The sequence below is a fragment of the Pituophis catenifer genome, unplaced genomic scaffold (genome assembly GCF_029215685.1).
Source record: "Pituophis catenifer annectens isolate HBS135680 unplaced genomic scaffold, rPitCat1.0.hap2 SCAF_2, whole genome shotgun sequence".
NCBI lineage: Eukaryota > Metazoa > Chordata > Lepidosauria > Squamata > Colubridae > Pituophis > Pituophis catenifer.
Window position 1 is genome coordinate 39,482,389 of NW_027256882.1, and position 23,354 is coordinate 39,505,742.

Sequence of the window (23,354 nt, forward strand, 5' to 3'; positions counted from 1 at the left end):
ATCCGCTGAATATGTTACCTAGCCTGGTAATGAAACATTCGGAAACTAACCCACAATTTGGAGAACGAACCTTTACCCTCATCCTACACCTGAGCTACAGATATTTAAATATTTATTAGTATTAATAGCTCATCATCATAACAAAACGAAACAAATAGAATAGAATTTTTTATTGGCCAAGTGTGATTGGACACACAAAGAATTTGTCTTGGTGCATATGCTCTCGGAGTACATAAAAGAAAAGATACGTTCACCAAGAACCATACGGTACAACACTTAATGATGATCATAGGGTACAAATAAGCAATCAGGAAACAATATCAATATAAATCGTAAGGATACAAGCAACAAAGTTACAGTCATACAGTCATAAGTGGAAGGAGATGGGTAGTGGGAACGATGAGAAGATTAATAGCAGTGCAGACTTAGTACTTAGTTTGACAGTGTTGAGGGAATTATTTATTTAGCAGAGTGATGGCGTTCAGGGAAAAACTGTTCTTGTGTCTAGTTGTTCTGGTGTGCAGTGCTCTATAGTGTGATTTTGAGGGTAGGAGTTGAAACAGTTTATGTTCAGGATGTGAGGGATCTGTAAATATTTTCACAGCCTTCTTTTTTGACTCGTGCAGTATACAGGTCCTCAATGGAAGGCAGGTTGGTAGCAATTGTTTATTCATGCCAAGTTTTATGTAGATAGTATGTCTTTATTTGGTTATGTGCCATCAAGTTGAAGTTGACTCTAACCGATCACATAGATTTCACCTTTCTCAGAGGACCTGTCCCCAACCTGGTCTTTCAGGTCTTCCAAAGGTAGATCAGTTGCTGCTGTAATTGACCATATGTCTTACTGGTTGTCATCCTCTTTTTTCTTTTTCCTTTCGTCTTTCCCAGGGCTATAGACTTGAGAGAGCAGAATCTTTAAGGTAGATCTTAACATATTGTAATGGACCCTGTCCATTATGGTCGTACATCGTAACTGTTGTAAAGTGAGTTAAAACTCAACTTTTCAACCTTTCTGGTGGCAGTTGTTAAGTGAATCACTGCCGTCATTAAACTAATGCCATTGTTATTAAGCAAAGCAGTGACTCATAATGGGCAGTTTTACCAAAAAATGGAAGTGCACAGTCACAATCATCTGACTGTAGTACATTGCAAAGAGCCATAAATTTGGCCTGGTTTCTGAGCATCTGAAGTTTGGTCACATGGCCATGATGGCCTGACTATTGGAACTTCGAATCTGGTTGGTAAATCCTCTTTTTCAGGTCGATTGTAACTTTAAACGGTTGCAAGTTGAGGACTACCTGTATATGTGTGTGTGTGTGTGTGTATACATGAATATATATATATATATATATATATATGAAACCAGCTTAAAGAAACTCAGTGCTGACAATGCTGATAAAGTCAGACATGATGTCACCAACATTCTATGCACTAGTAAACCACCTAAAAGCAACTTATCAAAAGAAGAACAAAAAGCACTGCAAGTTTTAAAAAACGACAATAGCATAATAATACTACCAGCAGATAAAGGCAACGCAACAGTAGTAATGAACACAGTGGACTATGAAAAGAAACTGTCTGACTTACTTCAAGACGCCACATATAAACCCATAAACACAGACCCAACAACATATCTAGAAAAAACCACGAAGATAAAGATAAAATCAAGTACTATAAGTAAAGAAATCCAACAAACAATTATTCCCAGGGAAAAATCATCAAAATGTCCAAAACTGTATGGCCTCCCAAAAATACACAAAGATGGAATACCTCTTAGACCCATAGTAAGTTCCATAGGCTCACCGTTACAAAATCTAGCCAGATATTTAGCAAAACATCTACAACCTTATGCAGAATCTGCTGCTTCATATGTACAGAACTCATACCATTTCATACAAATAATAAAAAAGCAACACATAAAAGAAAATGACCTTCTTGTAAGCTTCGATGTTGTATCACTATTCACACAAATACCTGTCAAAGAAGCCCTGTCATCAATTAAAAACAAATATCAACTACCAAAACATATCGCAGATTTAACAGAACATTGTTTATCCAACACATATTTCATACACAAAGGGCAGAGATATAAACAAGTAGAAGGCGCACCAATGGGATCACCATTATCACCGGTCATCGCTAATCTTTTCATGGAAGATTTCAAATCCAATGCTTTAGAAAAAACTGTTAACAAACCAAAATTATGGCTCAGATATGTTGATGACACTTTTGTGATCTGGCCACATGGAAGAGATAAACTAGAAAACTTCTTAGTATATTTGAACAGCCTCCATCCCAAAATAAAGTTCACCATGGAGATAGAATTAGAAAACCAGTTACTTTTCCTCGATGTATTAATTTATAAAAAATCTGATGGCACCTTAGGACATACCATCTATCAAAAGAAGACACATACGAACCGCTATCTCAACGCCAAATCACACCACCATCCAGCACAAATAAACTCTGTTGCCAAAACATTAACCACAAGAACTAAATGTCTGGCTGATGAAGCACATTTACAAACAGAATTATATACACTAACTAATATACTGACATCAAATGGGTTCTGTAGAAATAAAATCATCAGTATGATCCAACATGCAACACCTAGACAAAAGAAAAAACAAGAGGAACAAAACAATGGGAAAGCCATCTTGCCCTATATAAGAGGAACAACAGATAAAATTAGCAAAGTACTGCACAGACACAACATCAAAACCATATTTTGCACAGATAGAAAGATATCGTCCATTCTGAGAAACCCCAAGGACAAAATAGAATTAAGAAGATCAAGGCATATACGAAATCCCGTGTGCTTCCTGCCCATCAACATACATTGGGCAGACCAACAGAAGAATGAGTGTGCGCATCAAGGAACACAAAAACTCAATACAAAAGCAAGAACACACATCATCATTAGTTCAACACATAAACACAACAGGACATAATATTAATTTTAATAACACAAAAACAGTTGCAAAAATAGAACATCTCAATGGCAGAATAATCAGAGAGGCTATAGAAATTGAGAAAAGACCATATTGCATGAATAAACGGGATGACACTTCACGTCTGCCTACTATTTGGAAACCTGCTCTCATAGATAGACGAATCTTAACACCAAATATAAAACATAGATCAAGTGTTAATCAAAAGACATATATTGCTACAAGTCCCAGCCAAATCATATCCAAAGCAGCCACAAAGATGAAGCCCTACATGTACACAGTGGTTAATACAACTGCCTAACATGCAGGCAGCCCAGGTTCGAATCCAAGTAAGGGTAAAGCTGGCTGATGAGAGCTAAGAAGCTTGAAACAGATCTATACCAGTCTCCCTTATTTCTTTATCAGTAAAATATATATTTTATATATATATCTCTCAAATATATATATATTCTTTTAACAACACTGTAAATCACTTGCTTTGGGATGGGATTGGGGCAACTGAAAGGAGCTGAGCATTTACTGGCCAGATGCCCTTCCTGATGCCTATGAGGAATTCGCAGCAGATATTTTGTCTTTGTGCCCTAATAGAGAAACATCTGTTGCTGCCTAGGACTGATCTCTCAACCTTCTGAGTGAGAGGCGAACGTCTTCACCTCAAGGCCACTGCGTCACGTGAGGACTACTTGTATATAAAATATCCAGAATTTAAGTCTGGTCAAAAGAGAAGTTGAACTGGAAGAAGATGAGTGTGGTTTAGTAATTGGAGGAAACATCAATAACTTAGGCTATGTTGATGATGACACTACCCTGATAGCCAACAATATAAAAGATCTGCATAACAAAAGGAGTACATTAAAAAAAATTGGACCCTTAAACGGGAGCCAAAGATGCTTAAGACTGATGGCATCTGTTCCAGCCCTCCGATGTCACATCCAGACTCTGGAAAGCAGTCGCTCAGAAGATCATGTCTTTGACTACTGCTGCTCATGTACTTGCTTACTGCTGCTGCTAAGCTACTCCCTCTTTATTTGCAATCTTATTAGAAAGAAGCAAGCTGATTTGGCATGCATTATGAAATTCCCCTCTTGGAGATGTGCCTGGCCAGGTTTTGAGTTTGGCACCATCCAAGGTTGTAGGGCAGTTATCATTTGGAAATCTTTTTTTGTCCTCCAGAAGCCATGCTCAGGTTTCTGGATGAGAGATCATGTTTCTGAGACTGGGCTTGCAGGATCCGCTGGAAATTGTTGCTGCTGTAGCAGCCTTTCTGTTGCGTAGCAACCTCCCTGCCTGAGCTGCTGGTTGGCAGTGGAGTTCCCTAAGCTTATAGTCCTGGGACACTTCAATCTGCTGTCCCTGGGTTTGGCGTTGAAGCAGCTTGAGAGTTCACGGCCACCATAATGGCCATGGGCACATTCAGGTCATCCACAACCCAACTCAAGACAGTGGTCCTATTCTGGATATGATCTTGTTAGAGGAGTGGCAATGTGACCTGGTGAGGGATCTGTCAGTATTCTCTCTCGTTGTGGTCAGATCATGCCTTGGTGGCCTTGAGATTCTCTTACGCTGCCCTCCTCCAGAGGGTGGCTGAACCTATTCTGCTCTGGACTGCTCTGCCCTTGGTGACTGATGGACCTGCTAGGGTTTCAAAAAGAGATGGGGAGATACCCAGGGCGGCTGCTGCATGCTCCTGTGAAGACTCTGGTCGCAAACTGGAATCGGAGAGAGCCAAACCCTGGATAGGATCGTGGATATGTGCCCTCTCCTGGCCCATCAGCATTGACAGTCCCTGTTATGGAGTGGGGTTGAGGGGTACCCCGGACCGTGAACCAGCTCATGAGCAAACACACTAGGACTGAAATAAATCTGACAGAGGTGTCTTGTGTAAAAATATAATTTACTTTAAAACATTTAAAAAGCACTATGTCTTTAAAAAAGCACATTAGTAACAAAGTCTTATCTTGGTTATGTGAAGCCAGGCTATCTCCCTAGATTCCTCTCCACAATACCGAAACAGTTCACAAAAGAAAAAGGTTAACATGACAATAAGCAGCTTCGGTGTCGATACATCATCGAGGTAGTAGAAGGGCGGCAGCATAAACTTCACAGCTAAAAAAGTCACCTGAAGAAAAAAAACAATTTCAATCAGCAAATGTAGCTTGAAGCTTGTGGGAGGAAGAATGTCCAGCAGCAGCAGTTCTGATGATGGCTTGCGTGCTTCAAAACAGCAAAAGGCAAGCATCCGTAGGAGTATCTCTGCAACAGCGTCTGGAGTCCTTATCTGTGTTCTCCTCCCTTCTGTAACGTTGCACTGAGCTCTGCATCCAGCTTCCAGCAGGAGCTCTGCATCTAGGCCTAAACAGCGTTTAGGCCCAAGTAGCAAGCGAAAAGGTCCTTGCTTATATGGGGAGTTAACCTGCAATTAACTAGGGCGGGGAAGGCTTGCAGGTAATTGCAAACAGGAGATGGCTTGATTGAAACCATACTGTTTGTGACTGATGAGGTAGCCACAGCAATCCTGAAAACACTCGTGACAGTCCCAGTGGTTGGGTGATGCAGTATTGCACTAATTCAGTTCCTTTCTCAAAGGCCAGTTCCAATCAGTGTTGATAGCAGGTGGGAGGTCCAGCCTGTGATTACTCCTTTGTGGGATGTCACAGTGCCCAGTACACTCTGCTCCTTTTTTAAACATCTATATGAAACCACTGAGTGAGATCATCCAACTCTACAGGATGAATTACCGCCAGTATGCTGATGATACTCAGTTTTACATTGTTATCCTTGATGATCCAAGTGATGCTGTGGCTGCCCTTTCGCAGGGCCTAAACCCTAGAGACTGGGAGGACCTAGATGAGGGACAACAGGCTTCAGCTGAACCCTGACAAGACAAAGTGGCTGTGGGTATGTAGAGCCTCAGGATCTGGATATTTGTTATCTTCAGTTCTGGATGTAGCCCAAGCAAACCCTGTGTGTAACTTGGAGGTTCTCTTAGACTCACAACTCCTGCTCAAAGAGGAGGTGGCAGCCCTGGTTAGGAAAGCCTTCACACAATTTTGTGTTGTGTGCTAACTCCACCCTTCCAGAACGCAACAGCATGGGTAGTTTTGGATACCCCTAGAGTAGCACATGTAATACCATCATTATTGCAAGTTACACTGGCTGCCAATCTACTTCTGGGTGCAATTCAAGGTGTCGGTTGTCATCTCTAAAGCTTTCTATGAAAGCCATGGGTCCAGGATATCTGCAGAACAGTCTTTCCCCAATGGGATTCACGCACTCCATTTGTTCTGGCAAAAGGGGCCCCACTGCAGATCCCATCAGCCAAAGAATTTCAGTTGATGGGATCCAGGAGAAAAGCCTTTTTTGTCTTGGCCGCTGGCCTTTGGAATATGAGAAGATGAGATATTGTGTGTTTTATCACATTTTAAGCTTCTCAGTGTTGTCTCAAACCTTGAGATGGATAGCCAGGGCCGGATTTAGATGAAAAGAGGCCCTAGGCTATTCCACTTATGAGGCCCTTTCACCTATAGTGAAAGTGTAATTTTAATTTTGCTAACAATTTGAATGTAGGCCCCTCTTGATCTTGAGGCCCTAGGCTGAAGCCTAGTTAGCCTATAGGAAAATCCGGCCCTGTGGATAGCACAAAAATGTAATAATAAAAGGTAACACCAATAGTGATAGGCACCTTGAGCGCAATCCCAAAATAACTGGAGCACCACTTGAACACCATCAACATTGACCAGATCACTATCAGTCAATTGCCGAAGGCAGCTTTATTCAGAACGGCTTACATCCTGTGATGATACCTCTAACACCATAAAACATCAATATCTACCTATCCCAGGCCCTTGGAAAGGACTTCATAGGTAGATAAAAATGCCATATCTAGTGACATGGCACCAACAGAACCCAGTTCAAAGGAGAGGAGCTGGAACCGGGACCAGCCAATGGGGATGGCATGTTTGAAGAGGCCAGGGGCTGAGGACCATGCTGTCCCAGGATTCCCAGACATTGGGGGAGGTGGTCGACCAGACAAGAGAGCTACTTGCTCTCACAGACACAGGGAAGGATTGGCTGCCAGCAGGCAGTGGTGCTGATAGGCAACTGATCCCCTCTGATGAGGAACAGCTGCCTCCCCCACTCGATCCAAGGGCACAGAGCAGGGGTGGGTTCTAAATTTTTTTACTACCGGTTCTGTGGGCATGGCTTATTTTGTGGGCGTGGCTTGATGGTCATGTGACAATTATTTAGGATTTAGCAGAGGTACTGGTCTACCAGGCTTTTTACTGCTTGCAGAGATGAACTGATCTACCCATTTATTTTTTGCAGGCCCTGGTCTACCCATGTATTTTTGCAGGCACTGATCTACTCATGTATTTTTGCAGGCACTGATCTACTCATGTATTTTTGCAGACACTGGTCTACTCATTTGTTTTCTTTTAACACTGATCAGCTGTAGGGCGGCCCTTTGAAGCCCCGCGGCAAGAGTTTAAACAGTTTTTTTCCCTCTAGTCATCAGCTGGGACTCAGGAGGCAGCAATAGATTGGGGGTGGGGCCAAATAAAAGGTAAAAATAATGCAGGAAGTGTGGGGGTGTGGGGGGGCAGAATCGGTTCGGTGACATCATATCGTCACCGCTACCAGCTCGGGAGAACCGGGCCGAACTGGGAGGAACCCACCACTGGCACAGAGAGTGGAGCGCAGGCAAGCTCAGAGAAGGTCCCATTGGAAGTTGACAAATGGGCCATTTTTGGCTTCTGGAGGACCTCTGGGGGTGGGGTGGGGAAGGCTGTTTTCGCCCTCCCCAGACTCCTAGAGAGGCTCTGGAGGCTGGGAACAGCAAAAAATGGGCCTTCCCCACCATGCCCCAAGGCCCTCTGGAGGCAGGAAACAGCCTGTTTCCCTACTTCTGGTAGGCCCAGAAGGCCCGAAAATCAGCTGGCGTGCATCGGAGCTATATGGCTACACGTGCCACCTGTGGCACACGTGCCATACGTTTGCCATCATGGACATAGAGTAATAAAGGACTCTTTAGAGGCCTGCCTTGCCTTGACAACCTGGGTCATAATATCTAGGCTGAATATCAGGCTGAATGTGTGACAAACCTTATCAATAATAATAAATGTTCCATAAAGACCAAACTTATGACAAGAGGTAGAATAGCAAACCGTAGAATTAACAGGGAAAATACTGAAATGGTGGATAGTTTCTGCATTTAAGGATCTAGTATCAACAAAGGAACCGCCATTCAAAAAACGCATGGCAGACTAGCAATTGCTAGGGCAGCCATGAAATCTTTAGGAAAAAACATCAAAATGCCATGACACATGTACACTTACAATGATCAGAACTGTGCAGGTTATTTGAACTAACGCAATCAAGGCCAGAATTGAAAAATTGTCCAACGATTCCAAGTTCAGATTACACAAAGAGACAGAAGAAACAGTAAATCATATACTCAACTGGCACAAGAAAACTGGGCAATACCTGTGATATGATATACCTTTTGAGGTCTGGTGCTGTAGAAGGCTCCTGCATATTCCTTGGACAACAAAGGTGACTAACAAGCAAATATTGGTGCGCATAATACCAGACATGGCACTGGAAGGCAAGATTATGAAACTGCATCTCACTTACTTTGGTCATGGCTTAGGTCCAGGATACTTGCAGGACCATCTCCTGCCTGACTCCCACCGTCCTGTCCACTCCCACAGGGCTTCTCTCCTCAGGGTACCGTTGACCAGACAATGTCGTCTGGCGACGTCCAGGGGTAGGGCGTTCTCTGTGGGCGCCCCTGCCCTCTGGAATGAGTTACCCACCGAGCTTCGGACGGCACCTGATCTCCGTTCCTTCCGTCGGGGCCTGAAGACTTGGCTATTCCAACAAATGGGCTGATTTAGATTCTTGGGTGTTATTACTTATTATCATTCGATCTTAACTGGTTTTAATTGGGTTTTTATTATATGTTTTTATCTGTTTTTTGTTTTACTTATGTTCCCTGCCCTGAGTCCTTTCGGGAGAAGGGCGGCATATAAATACTTGCAAATAAATAAATAAATAAAATGTGTGAGAAATCACTGGAGAAAACAATTACGAGTGGAAGAGTTAGCGATAAAAGGAAATTAGGCTGTCCAAAAATATGGTGGCTGGACACCATCAAAGCTGACACCAGCTGGAACATACAAAAATGCAAAGGAAAATGCAAGATTGGAAGATATGGAGACCTGGTCCATAGAATTGCCAAAAGTCAAACAGGACAGAATGGATAACTTCATTATGATCAATGGTTTCCAGACTTTTCTACCCATTCTCTAAGTTAGCTGATTTTAAGTATCTTGTTGCAATATAATATAACGTTTGGGTCCCTCGAGGTTATAAACAGACAAACAGAATGAGAATTTTAGTAGTATACAGATAATAAGAACAAATACAATAGGACTGTTTTTTACACATGTGAACGCCAGGACAACTGTCCAATTAATAATGATGTCTAATTATTCCTTACCAATTCCTTCTGTGTATCAATCACAGCCAAGGATGCATTAAATAAAGAACAAGTCCTTAAACTGAGAGACCAATTCCTTTCTTCTTTTGATACGTAGAAACATTTTCCTCTGTATCCAATCCAGGAATCAGGACAGGCAGCATTTACAGTGGAAAGGCATGGCAAACACGGTTTTGTGCTGTAAACTGGAAAAAGAAAATCAAAATGGACAAATCACAGAGCTCACAATTAACCTCAATTCTGACAACATGGTTTGAATAGTCAGTATTAATCTGCTTCATTTAAACTGCAATTCCAGGGTTTAAGGAAACCAAGTGAGTTAACCTGTAAATACAGCTAGTGTTACGTGGAGAAAATGAGAAGCCAAGGTGCTTCAAATGAATATACGTTTATTGCATGATTGAATGTAGATTCTCTTTATTGCATATAGATTGCATGTAGATTCTCTACAAGAATCTGAACTACCAACAGTCAAAACAAATTGACAATAGATAAAAGTCAATCAAATTCAAGATAGGCTGGATTTAGATTAGATTAGATTAACAGAGTTGGAAGGGACCTTGTAGATCAAGGTCCCTTCCAACCCTCCACCCAAGCAGGAGACCCTACACCAGGGGTCCTCAAACTTTTTAAACAGGGGGCCAATTGGGTAATTTACCCAGGTTTGGGTAGCACTACTTAAAAAAAAAAATTAAATATGGAAGTGAGAGTTCAGCACGTCAGGAGAAACATAAAAGTAGATTAGCTATCATAAGAAAATACCAAATTTGATGTAGCGGTTAAGACATCAGACTAAAAACTGGGAGACTGTGAATTCTAGTTCTGCCTTAGGCACAAAGCCAATAGAGCCTGGTGGCGCAGCAGACTAATCGCCTGTTATTAACATCCAGCTGCCTGCAATTACTGCATGTTCAAATCTCCCCAGGCTCAAGGTTGACTCAGCCTTCCATCCTTTCTAAGGTAGGTAAATTGAGGACCCAGTTTGTGGGGTCAATAAGCTGACTTTGTATAAATATACAAAAGTATGAAGGCTATTGCTTAACGCATTGTAAGCCGCCCTGAGTCTCCGGAGAAGGGCGGCATATAAATCAAATTTAAAAACAAAACAAAACTGGAGGACCTTGGGCCAGTCATTTTCTCTTAGCTCAAGGAAAGAGGTGGAGACAGAGGCAAGCTACTTCCAAAATTTTGCCAGGAAAACTGCAGAAACTTGTCCTGGCAGTTGTTGGAGTTAAGACTGGTAGAAAGGCACAATAAAAGAACGTCTTAAAAAAGCTACACTAAGAATGGATTACTTGAGTGTGTGTGATAAAAAAGACCAAATGCAAATTTGTTTATGTTGGATTGTGCAGTCTTCCTTCCTCCTCTCCATTCACTCTGTAACTGCTTTCCCTTGCCACATAACAATCTTCTCTTCTTGGGACATTTGTGAGAGTCCCCCACCCCCCAAAAAAATAAAAATAAAGAAGTCCAGATGGCAATCACAGCAGTGCAATCAAACTCCTTCCAGGCAACATTTGACACATGTACAAAGTCCAACTTTCAACGGCACTGCAGCAATCTTCATCTTGACTCATTTGACACACCTCACCCCCAGTTGCTATTTCCTTCCAATTCAATTGTTCTGTGGTTTAAATTCATGCATGATTTCATTTAAATGATAACCACAGAAGCAACAAAACTATGGAGAAAGTTAAGCAGAAATGTATCATTACTTACTAGACAATAAAATTATAACAGCGATCAAAATTGCGATTACAACAGCTACAGCTACAGCGAATTTTTGGCCCTTGTGTATGACCCCTGAAAAATAGACAGGAAAATATTAGGAGATGTTCATGATTTCATTAAGGCTGTTTAGATTTTTTAAATGTTTTTATTGTCTCATAAACCACTCAGGGTTGTAGTCAGACTATAGCATAGTAAATTGGACTTTGTTATCTGACTTGCAGCTGTTGATCCCATCAAGATAAACCCTGAATGTCCCTCATCTCCTCCTCTCTCCCTCCATAAACCGAGGTGGGGAACTATGGCCCTTTTATGACTTGTGGACTCCAGAATTCCCCATCCCTGCTCTATAAGGAAAGGATGAAGAAACAGTTAGTGTGACTCCCAAGGAGCACAGAAGCACAGCCTTGGTGTCTGTTGTGTGTGGCCTTCATATTTCTTTCTTCACAGAACAATTAAAGTAGATCTGGAATGGCTTACATCCTCCATCCAGGGGTGAAATGACTCCCGGTTCAGACAGGATCACCCGATCCGGTAGCGATGGAAGTGGGTGGCTCGGAGAACCGGTAGCAAAAATCCCTGCGCCCCCTCCCCCAGCTGAGCCGCACAATCATCAGAGGCTTTTTTTTTAAAAAAAGCATTTTTTCTACAACCTCTTCCAACAAAAAAATGCTTTTAAAAGTAAAAAAAAAAAGCCTTTGATGATCGCGCTGCTCAGCTGGGATCGTCAGAGACTTTTCAAAGCATTTTTTTTTGCAACCTCTTGGGCGAAGAGGTGGTTAAAAAAAATGCTTTGAAAAGTCTCTGATGATCCCAGCTGAGTTGCCTGATTGGCAGTGTCTTTTCAAAGCACTTTTTAAAAAGCCTCTCTGACGATCCCAGCTGAGTTACCTGATCGGCAGAGGCTTTTTAAAGCATTAGAAAAGATGCTTTGAAAAGTTAAAAAAAAAAAAAAAAGTTGGCCACGCCCAACCAGTCATATTACCCCCCCCCAACACCAAGCCACGCCCACAGAACCGGTAGTAACAAATTTTACATTTCATCCCTGCCTCCATCCTTCTTATACGTAGTTGTGGGAGACACAATCTCAATCCCACCACTCCCAAAGGTGCTTTTTCAAGAGGCAACTGAACTTTCTGGTTTTTCTTTGAAGACGCTTCGCTTCTCATCCAACAATCTTCTTCAGCTGACTAGATTGTGGGGAATGGAAGGATTTATATTCCTTGCAGACAGCTGGTCACTGGCATTCTTTTAGCAGGTTGTTAAGATCACCTGGTGGTTTATCTGTGCCCTCAGGGTTACCTGAGTGGTACAAATGGGTGTGGAGAGTTATTGGAAGTCTTATTGGAGATAAGATGATGTTGTAGCCCTCCCCCTCCATTGAGAGAGGGCTGTTGAATTTTGACAAAGATGGCTTCTTTAACCCCTTTCAAACGAGCAGATGGGGCTTCGCTCGTTTGCAGGACCCAGTTGCTGACACGCCATGGAGCAGTATGGTTCACAGCTCAGGTGTTGGGGATCTCTAGCATAAAGGACAGCAGTGAAAAACAGAACATGCCATCCCAACCTACTCATCAAGACTGTGGTGGTGCAGTGGTTAGAATGCAGTACTGCAGGCTACTTCTGCTGACTGCCGGCTAGACAGCAGTTCGAGTCTCACCGGCTCAAGGTTGACTCGGCCTTCCATCCTTCCAAGGTTGGTAAAACGAGGACCCAGATTGTTAGGGGGAAATATGCTGACTTTGTAAAAACTGCTTAGAGAGAGCTGTAAAGCACTATGAAGCGGGCTGAAAGTCTAAGAGGTACTGCTATCTTCTCCAACAACGTTTACAGCAGTTAACCGAATCTTGTTCTTTGAGAAGAAGGCATTAACATCAATTCCTTCCCCCTTGGAGGGATGATCTGGACTTCTGTCTCCCACCCTAATAGCCAAGTCAGGGGCAGGGTTTCTGTCCTGAAGATTATGAGGGAAACTCACCAGTGGTGAAATCCAATTTTTTAAACTACCGGTTCTGTGGGCATGGCTTGGTGGGTATGGCAGGGGAAGGATACTACGAAATCTCCATTTCCATCCCACTCCAGGGGAAGGATACTGCAAAATCCCCATTCCCTTCCCCATTCCTGGGAGATGGATATTGCAAAATGTCCATTCCCACCCCACTCTGGGGCCAGCCAGAGGTGGCTTTTGCCGGTTCTCTGAACTACTCAAAATTTCCGCTACCGGTTCTCCAGAACCTGTGAGAACCTGCTGGATTTCACCTCTGAAACTCATCAAAGCTACCGTGTTGGCCTTAAATCAGACTGCATCTGTGACTGTTCAGAGAACCCCATATTTATTTGTTTGTTTATTATTTATTTGATTTCTACAGATGCCCATCTCAGCTGACTCTGGACAGTTCACAATTCAAAAACATATTATAATTAAAACTTAAAAATATTTTAAAAGAAGAACAGTAAAAAAAAAAACCATTAAAAATTAAAAAAACCATTAAAAACGTCTAATTTGAGCATATAAAAAGCAAGACATCTGGCCTGTTAACAATATAGCCAGGAGGGGGAGCCTTGAGGAATGTAGACCAGGGGTGGGTTCTAAAATTTTTTACTACTGGTCCTGTGGGCGTGTTTTTTTCCTTCTAGCCGATCAGCTGGGACTCGGGAGGCAGCGAATAGATTGCGGGCGGGGCCAAGCAGAAGTAATCTGCAAGATTACAAAGGATCCCAGGCAGGTGCCTACCTTTGTTTTTACCAGCATTCCTCTCATTCTCTGCATCAGAGTTTCCAGGAGACGTACTTGTGATCTCAGGAGTCAAGCAATGACAATTATCAGAAACTTCAGCTAATATCAAAAGGCAAAAAGACAGTACATAAAGTTATGGTCTAGTTTTGCTATGGAGAAGACGCTGGACCCCCCCTCTCCCCCAATACCCAACCAGGGTTCCCTCTCAGACAAAACAATTTAAATAAATATTTTAAATAGCTGAAAATCCCCAAATCTTGCACTGCTGAATATTCACAGGAGGAACTCAATGTGACTTGCAAAAACCTCATATGAGTTGATCATTTTGCAAGATTTCAGATGATTATATTAGGGGGTGGTATCCATGCCGTAGGACAAATTCGGACCTAGACTTGGGGTATTTCCACTGATTTTTTTATTTTTTTATTTATTTTTTTATTTTTATTTGATTTGTATACTGCCCTACTCCCAAAGGACTCAGGGCGGTGAACAGCCAAATAATAAAATACATAAATACAAAAAATTTAAAAACCAGATAAAATCAAATTAAATCATTTTGGCCCAGACAAATTAAAACACCCCAATAATTTAAAAACAGATTAAAATTTACATATTAAAAGAGGGAGGAGATTAGGCCAAGCCCGCTTAATGGAATAAAAAAGTCTTCACAGCGCGGCGGAAGGTGCGCAGATCCGGGATCCTCTGTATCTCTGGGGGGAGCTCATTCCAGACGGTAGGTGCCCCCACAGAGAAGGCTCTCCCCCTAGGGGTCGCCAGCCGGCACTGTTTGGCTGACGGCACCCGGAGGAGTCCCTTTCTATGAGAGCGTACTGGCCGGTGGGAGGCTATTGGTGGTAGTAGGCGGTCCCGTAGATAACCAGGTCTTAAGCCATGGAGCGCTTTAAAGGTGGTAACCAAAACCTTGAAGCGCACCCTGAAGACCACCGGGAGCCAGTGCAGCTCGCGCAGGAGAGGTGTCACATGGGAGCGCCATGACGCTCCCATTACCACCCGCGCAACCGCACTCTGCGCCAGTTGGAGCCTCTGGGTGCTCCTCAAGGGGAGCCCCATGTAGAGAGCATTACAATAGTAATGTGCACCAATTTTGAGGTGCACATTGGAAGGTGTCCTTGCTTTTGCACAAGCAGGTATGTATTTTGCTGAATTGTACCTGAAACTGACACTCCACATAGAATCCCAGCTGCGAAACTCTCTGACTTACTCAATGAGCCTCTTAAAGCTTAGAAGGTCATCTGGAAGAGTCCTCTCAGATGCTCTTCCTGGTTCATTAATTTTAAGAGTATTTGGTCCCAGTACAGTTCTCACCATAAGTAGCAGGAATGACTGAAGAAAACAGTCCTACAGGTAATCAATTATCTTACTTGTTTTCCCCAATTCTATCTTGAATCCAGTCATCTCCAGATATTCAGATCAAAACTTTCCCCCAAGTTTGCTTTTTCAACTCATGCTTGCCTTACTTTTTGTTATTCCCCCATTAAGCATGGAAACCAACGTTTTTAGCTATATAATCAATAAGAGTTTCCTCCTCTGATTTTATCAGTGCCCTGGGGCTTTTCTCCTGCTTCCTGTAGTTCTCAAGTAAGTGTAAGAAAGATCTGAATGCCTCACCTGTAAATATTTCTGGCATCTTCCAAGCTTTCTGAGTTACAATATATATATATATATATCAGGGTTCAGATGGTATGGAAAGAAAAGAATTTGGTATTAGTCATTCCTGCACAGGATTTTTTTCATTGATATATATTAATTGAGATATACATTATATTGATATATTACTGTAAGTAAAGTACTTTCTTAAACTCCTTAACTTCAGTGTGCTGCCGTTCACTTCAATCTTATTGACTGGAATGGCCAGAGGTTATGAGAGCTGATATCCAAATCATCTCTTGGGTACTGGATTTGGGAAGGCAGCTTTAGACAAGAAAAACTCACACCTGGTTGTATGAAATATATTTTGACTTATCCATCCCAGCATTTGTTTAGTCCAACTGCAAGCATCTTTCTCACATTAAGTATCTGAGATGCTTTAACTGGATTTGCAATGATCTGAACCTGGAATACCGTACAATGTACATGTAAAAATTATAAATGGATGAACAGAAATGACTTTTTAAGTGAGGTAATTAATTGTAAGTAATTAGTTGTAATTAATGACCATAACAATTAGTTATCTTATCTGAAACTCTCAGTAATATTGAGAAAAACATTGGCATCATAATGAAGGGTATTTATATATCAAATGTATATACAATCTAAGCCTAAGAGCTCCAGATAATCATATAAATATATAGCCATACTTATCACATTATTTTTTTTAGAAAGTATGACAAGGCTATGGATTAGAAAAATGCATTTAAGAATGATGCAAGAAATGAAGTTGACAGAGATATTGCATAATATATACAGTACATAGGAAGAAAAGGCAGTTGCAGAAATATGGTAAAAGAAAACAATTAAGACTAAAAAAAAGCAGAGAAACACAGGATTGTGGTAGAAATAGTGGATAAGGAAAATTAAGCAGCACTTAAAACAGCAAATGAAAATAAATATAAAAGTAATGTAACAATTCAGAATGGAATAGAAGAAATGGAATGATCAAAGGAAGATTTTGGAGATGTTTATGAAACTAATATGATAAAACATGAAAACTAAGAATGCTTTAAAGTTTAAAATATTATGTCCATTCCCCCCCACCGCCCGCACAAATGCTGAAAACAAATGATGTAAGTAAGCAAGCTTTTATTGCGGTCAAAGACCAAATTAAAATACACATAGAAGGGGAGTATATTTTACAAATATAGATAGATCATGTGAAAGTACACTATCTACTGCCTTAGATACACTCTGTACTAACAATACTAGTGATCCTCTGCCGTAGGGGTTACCCATCTCTTCAAATGATGTAGGAATAGTGAAAACTACATCATGTTACTTGAAAAGAGTAAACATAAGCACACAATGTAATTATAAAATACATATTCAATTTTTAGTGTGTGTGAAGACTGCATCTGTGACTGTTCAAAGAATCCTATATTTATTTGTTTGTTTATTATTTATTTGATTTCTATAGATGCCCATCTCAGCTGACTCTGGACGGTTCCCAATTCAAAAACATATTATAATTAAAACTTAAAAATATTTTAAAACAAGAACAGTAAAAAAAAACAAACCATTAAAACAATAAAAAACATTAAAACCATCTAATTTGAGTATATACAAAGCAAGACATCTGGCCTGTTAACAATATAGCCAGGAGGGAGGGGCCTTGGTGCATGTAGTATGCCCTAGACCAGGGGTAGGTTCTAAATTTTTTTACTACCGGTTCTGTGGGCATGGCTTATTTTGTGGGCATGGTTTGGTCATGTGACAATTCTTTAGGATTTAGCAGAGGTACTGGTCAACCAGGCTTTTAACTGCTTGCAGAGAGGTACCGGTCTACCTATTTGTTTTTGGAGCGTTCCGATCTACCACCACACTGCCTTTTACCACTGATCAGCTGTACGGCGGCCCTTTGAAGCGCCGCAGCAAGAGTTTAAACAGTTTTTTTCCTTCTAGCCGATCAGCTAGGATTCGGGAGGTAGCAAATAGATTGGGGGCAGGGCCAGGCAGAGGTGGTATTTACCGGTTCTCCGAACTACTCAAAATTTCCACTACCGGTTCGCAAGAACCAGGGAGAACCGGTAGCAACCCACCACTGCCCCAGACTCAGGAGCATAACCAGGTTTTTAAAGTTTTATGGAAGGCTAATTGAGTTAGGGCCATTCTAAACTCGGAAGAGAGGATTCCACAGAGCAAGGGCTGCTGTAGAAAAAAAACTTATCTTCCTAGTCCCCTTTATCTGACATTCTTTGGTTGATGGATCTACAATATGCCGGTCCTATTTGATCTAACTGGGTATGTAGAAACTTTGGGAAAACGGCGATCCTTCAGGTACCCCACAAAGGTCAACACAAAGTTGACAGGAGGGATGATTAAAAATACAGAGAGATCTGTTTGTAAAGCATGCATGGAAGGTATTTGGGAGAATTCTAACAGGATGCAAAAAGGAAGTTACAAATATTTAAAACAGTAAAATCAATCCAGTAGTTAGCATGATAGAAACCACCCCCCCACCCTGCAAAGTGCTGAATAACAGATCTATCTTAATCTTCTTCCTAAAATGGAATAGTGTAGGGCTGTTGCATTGAAACTCAGGCATCCAGAGTTTGGCATGAAACAGATTAAAAACTGCAATTTGAAAGACAGAATTTTACCTTTGCAAAGGGGACTTCTTTGCCCACCTGGAAATACAAAACACCAAGTAAATTCAGGCAAAGCAAAAAGCATTTACAGGTAGTCCTCAATTTACCACCTTTTGTTTACTAATCATTGTAAATTATAACGGCACTGAAAAAAGTGACTTATGACCATTTTTCACACTTATGACTGTTGCGGCATCCCCATGGTCACGATTTACATTCGGATTCTTGACAACTGGGTCATATTTATGAAGGTTGCAGTGTCCCAGAGTCATGGGATCACCGTTTGCAACCTTCTGACAAGCAAAATCAATGGGGAAACCAGATTCACTTAACTGTGTAACTAACTTAACAACTGCAATGAATCACTGAACAAATGTGGTAAGAAAAGTCATAAAATGGAGCAAAACTCAGTTAACTAATTTCTCACTTAGAAACATAGAAAATATTCTGCTAGTGGCAAATTTATGGGTTACCTTACTCTTTGCCAGCTGGGTTTGTATCTTTCTTAAAACTTGAAAATGTATTCAAGGACTTTCAGAATACCCTATCTACTGTGTACCTGCCAAAAAAGCAAGTTCTCTCTTTTTTTAATAAAAAGTTTTTTTATATTAAACACATTAAAAACACATTAAAAATCAAACATATACATACAACAAAAAATAACACAAAAAGGAAAAATATCACTTTTCTTTTCAGCTATACACAGTGGTCTGCTCTTTCTATACATCAATATTTACAAATATTTAAGTATAAACTTATTTGACATTCATTTTCTACTTTATTTCATTTCTTCTTTACTAACAAAAGATCATACACATTTTCCCCCTCCTTTCTTCATTCAATTAACTTATTTCCTTATGTTTCAGCCATTCATACCATCTACTCCAAACCTATAATACTTTGATTCTTCTTTCCCCTTAATTTCTTTAGTTAGTTTATCTAATTCTGCACATTCTAGAATTTTTTTAATTAAATCCTCTTCCGTTGGTAGTGTTTCCTTCTTCCAATATTGTGCGTATACAATACGAGCTGCAGTCAATATATGCAATATAAGATACTGTATTTCTTTAGTATAATTGTTTATTGAAATTCCTAACAGAAATTGTTCCGGTTTTCCCTCTATTGGATTCTGAGTTATTTCTACTATCCAAGTTTTGATTTTCTGCCAGAATTTTTGTGCCATTCTGCAGGTCCACTATTGATGATAGTATGTTCCGTAGCCAGTCTTACATTTCTAACATTTCAGGGAGTTGGTGGGGAACATTTCCGCAATTCTGGCCGGTGGGAGGTGCCATCTATAAAACATTTTCATCTGGTTTTCCTTGTATGCCGTCACAATTGTTAGTTTCATGTTCGTTTTCAACATCCTCTCCCATTTCTCTAGTTCTATCACATGGTTAATGTTTTGTGCCCATTTGATCATTGTGCCTTTCACTGTTTCCTCTTCCATTTTATACCGAATTAGAAACTTGTTATGTCCATATATGATCATGCCGCCAGATTGGCTAGTCCATTGGTGGGAGTTTTAAAGTTCTGTCATTTGCCGGGGTGCCTGCCGGCTCCCTTTATAAGGCAAGCCTGGCGGCTGTTCTCATTCTCACTATTAAAGTGCTGAACGGACCTCGCTGCTTGCGTATTCTTTTCCCTGCGCTGATCTAACACTTGTATAGTCTACTTATTACTTTTCGATCATTCCCTAGTATGATTTTATCTAAGTCTGTTTCTTCTGGTCGAACTTGATCTTTTTTTATATTCTCTGTGTACTTTGAATTTATCTGTAGATATGTCCACCATTGCACTTCTCTTCCTAAGTCCAGTTCCAATTCGTTTCTAGTTTTTAATATTCCCCTCTTGGTTATTATGTCTCTATACCTAATTAATTTTGTCCAGTCGACTAAATTTGGATATGTTAGTTTCCTCTGGGGAAATCCAAGACGGGATTTGTATATAATGCTGTTTTTTAATTTTATTCCAAATTATTAGTAAAGAATTCCTAATTGTGTGCCTTCTCAAGTATCCATAAATATTTTGTTTTCCTCCCCATATATATGAGTGCCACCCTATAGTTAGATATGTCCTTCTAATGTTAGCAGTCTTTTATTTTCCAATTCCATCCACTCCTTTATCCAAACTAATCCTGCTGCTTGATAGTAGGTCTCCCAATCTGGGAGGGCGGCTCCTCCTCTCTCTCGGGTATCTTGTAATACTTTTAACCTAATTCTAGGCTTCTTTCCTTGCCAAATAAATGTTGTGGTTAATCTATTTAATAAGTCAGAAAAAAATTTCCCAATTTTTATCGGAATAGTCTGGAAGAGGAATAAAATTTTGGGCAAGATGTTCATTTTTATTACTGCCAATCTTCCCATCCATGAAATCTGCAACTTTGTCCAGTTTTCCAAATCTTTCCTAATTTGCTCAGTTAATTTGTCATAATTTTCATAAATTTCTGCAGCATCCCCATGGTCATGATTTACATTCGGATTCTTGACAACTGGGTCATATTTATGAAGGTTGCAGTGTCCGGGGGTCATGGGATCACTGTTTGCAACCTTCTGACAAGCAAAATCAATGGGGAAACCAGATTCACTTAACTGTGTAACTAACTTAACAACTGCAATGAATCACTGAACAAATGTGGTAAGAAAAGTCATAAAATGGAGCAAAACTCAGTTAACTAATTTCTCACTTAGAAACATAGAAAATATTCTGCTAGTGGCAAATTTATGGGTTACCTTACTCTTTGCCAGCTGGGTTTGTATCTTTCTTAAAACTTGAAAATGTATTCAAGGACTTTCAGAATACTTTCAGAATACTTACTGTGTACCTGCCAAAAAAGCAAGTTCTCATATGACAAACAAATGTCTTGGCTAAGAAGGGAAAAACATGTTTCTTTAAAAGTGGAACAATATTTAAATGGGCAATATATTAAAGGGTTTATACACTACAGCCTTAAATTGGGACTACAAAGCCTTGAGTAAGGTTAAAATGTACGTTATCCATAATAATACTTTTGCTGACCAGGACTGACCAACAATGCTGTAAGGATTTGTTTACAGAAATTAAGTGAGATATGGGGAAATTTTCCATTGAAACAGTAGAGAAAGTGATAAGTTATTGTAAGGTTTTTGAATTCAGCTCAAAATCTGATAATTCCAATGAAACTCTGAACAGGAGGTTACTGATAATCAGCTTTTTTTTTTCTGCAGAAAGCAAAAAGACTGGACAGCCTTTTTGTCTCTCACCTTAACAGAGTAGGCAGAGAGAAAAGCGGGTGCCAAAAAAAACTTTTCCAAACATCTTATAGCTCACATAGCTTGTACAGAAGGTCATTTCTATAGTAACATAATTTCATATCACGAGAATTTCACCATTTTTCTCAGTGCTCTGAAAATAATAGATTTTAGAAGGGGAAAGAAATACATTTTCTGGCATATAAATCAGAGCTTTGTTAGGGAATGCTGTAACCACATTTCAAGTTAAAAGCAAGGTTACTTGGCAGAATCCACTTTTTACTTTTCACAAAAAGTTTCTTTGCTAGGCTAAGCTTGGCAATTCGCCTAGAAGTCTTATCTAATGCAGTTGGCACGGTAGTTAGGCTGGAGCGTCTCTCAACAGCAATTAAAAAAAGCTGAATTAGGTTACACTCTGTGCATGCTCTAATCCTTTCATTACTAAAACTATAGTTTATAAAGCTGAAGTCATTTCTTTAAACATTTCCTTCCTTCGTTGCACGTTCTAATTCCTCTTTTTATTTTATTTTTTTTACTTTGTATTATCTATCTCTTTAACTGCTATGTTCAATAACATTAAAGTGTTTTAAGGAAAACGAGTTTTCTTTCATAGCCCAAGTCGCAAAAAGCTTTTACCGTGTGCTTCATGCAGCACGAGCCTCATCACAACAGTAGAGAAAATGTACTAAGCTAGTTCTACTAATCATTGCATTACACGTATCCTTAGCAGGCGCAACTTAGTGCAACACCCCGTTTGCAAAATACAATCCCCAAACCCAGAGAACCCCTACATGAACTCTTAAATTTCTCCACCTCGAAGTTATTGCTGGAAATAAACCCCGAGGATTAACCTCACGCTAAAGGGGTCTCCAACCTTGGCAACTTGAAGCCTGGAGGACTTCAACTCCCAGAATTCCCCAGCCAGCTAAAGGACGGCCAGGCTTTTGCACAAGCCTCAAAGGAGGCCGTGCAGCCCCGCTGCGAAATACGATCTGTTCGGCCTCGAAGCCTTGGGGCTCTTCGCCTTAAAAAAGGTAACCCGCCCCTCCTTTCCTACCAATTGCGCTGCCCATTTTTTTTTTTTAGTCTAGGTCTCCTGCAGCAGATCGTGCACAGTGCTTAACGGGGCTGGCAGGAAAAAGAATTGCTCGGCGAGGGAGCTTTGGAAAACTGTTTCATTTTCCCTTGTTCCGACCTGTCCATAAAGAGGCGCGGCCGCATAATGGATCCGGGAAATCCCCCGCGCCTGGCGGCAGCAGCTGCCACCACCGCAAAATGGGGGCTGCCTTTCCGAGGACCGCGAGGGGAGCTTCCCCGCTCCCCACCCCCCACCCGGTCAGACCCAGAGCCGAGCCCCTTTCCCCACCTGAGCGTGCAGCGCCCGAGACCTTCTTTCCTCTCCCCGAATTTTGCAGTGTTGAGTCTACATCATATTCCCTCCCCCTCCCAGGGTCGTTGAGTGTCGGTCATTTGCAAAACAACATCCGTCTGTAATCCTCTAATCCCCACCGTTTTTCCTTTCGCTTTCGCAACAGAAGCGCAACATTCGCCCTCGAGTTACGCTTCCCAATTTTGTCAAGATTTGGGATTTCAGTTCCCAGAACGTCCCAGGCCCTCCTTTCTTAAGGTTGCCAAGCTTGGCAAACGCTGCCCCCGAGCGCTCTCCTTTTATTCGTGCCTTCTCCACGAATACATTCTGACCCCACTTGGAACAATTTAAAGCCAATTAATCTGCAGCCACCCCACTAGTTATAGGCTGACTAGTGCTTTCACCCCCCCCAAGAAGTCCTACCCTTGTTGATGTGGGGGCAGGGGTGAAATTCAGCAGGTTCTGGAGAACCGGTAGCGGAAATTTTGAGTAGGTTGGAGAACCGGCAAATAACACCTCTGGCTGGCCCCAGAGTGGGGTGGGAATGGAGATTTTGTAATATCCTTCCCCCAGGA

General features: G+C 41.1%; 1 protein-coding gene across 2 annotated transcripts in view; it reads right to left on the reverse strand.

Moving 5' to 3' along the window:
* LOC139312127 (C-type lectin domain family 2 member D-like) overlaps positions 1–22,884 on the reverse strand; it is a 34,601-nt gene extending 11,717 nt beyond the window's left edge. The window contains exons 1-6 of one of the 2 annotated variants that reach the window (XM_070936678.1): positions 22,777–22,884; positions 18,193–18,219; positions 15,548–15,578; positions 13,916–14,017; positions 11,173–11,256; positions 9,454–9,638 (exon numbers count right to left, since the gene is read on the reverse strand). In XM_070936678.1, coding sequence (XP_070792779.1) covers positions 9,454–9,638; positions 11,173–11,256; positions 13,916–14,017; positions 15,548–15,566 — 390 coding nt within the window. In that variant the 5' untranslated portion in view covers positions 15,567–15,578; positions 18,193–18,219; positions 22,777–22,884. The remainder of the gene's footprint in view (positions 1–9,453; positions 9,639–11,172; positions 11,257–13,915; positions 14,018–15,547; positions 15,579–18,192; positions 18,220–22,776) is intronic. The other variant, XM_070936679.1, reaches the window with a different exon arrangement.
* Positions 22,885–23,354: the final 470 nt, after the last annotated feature.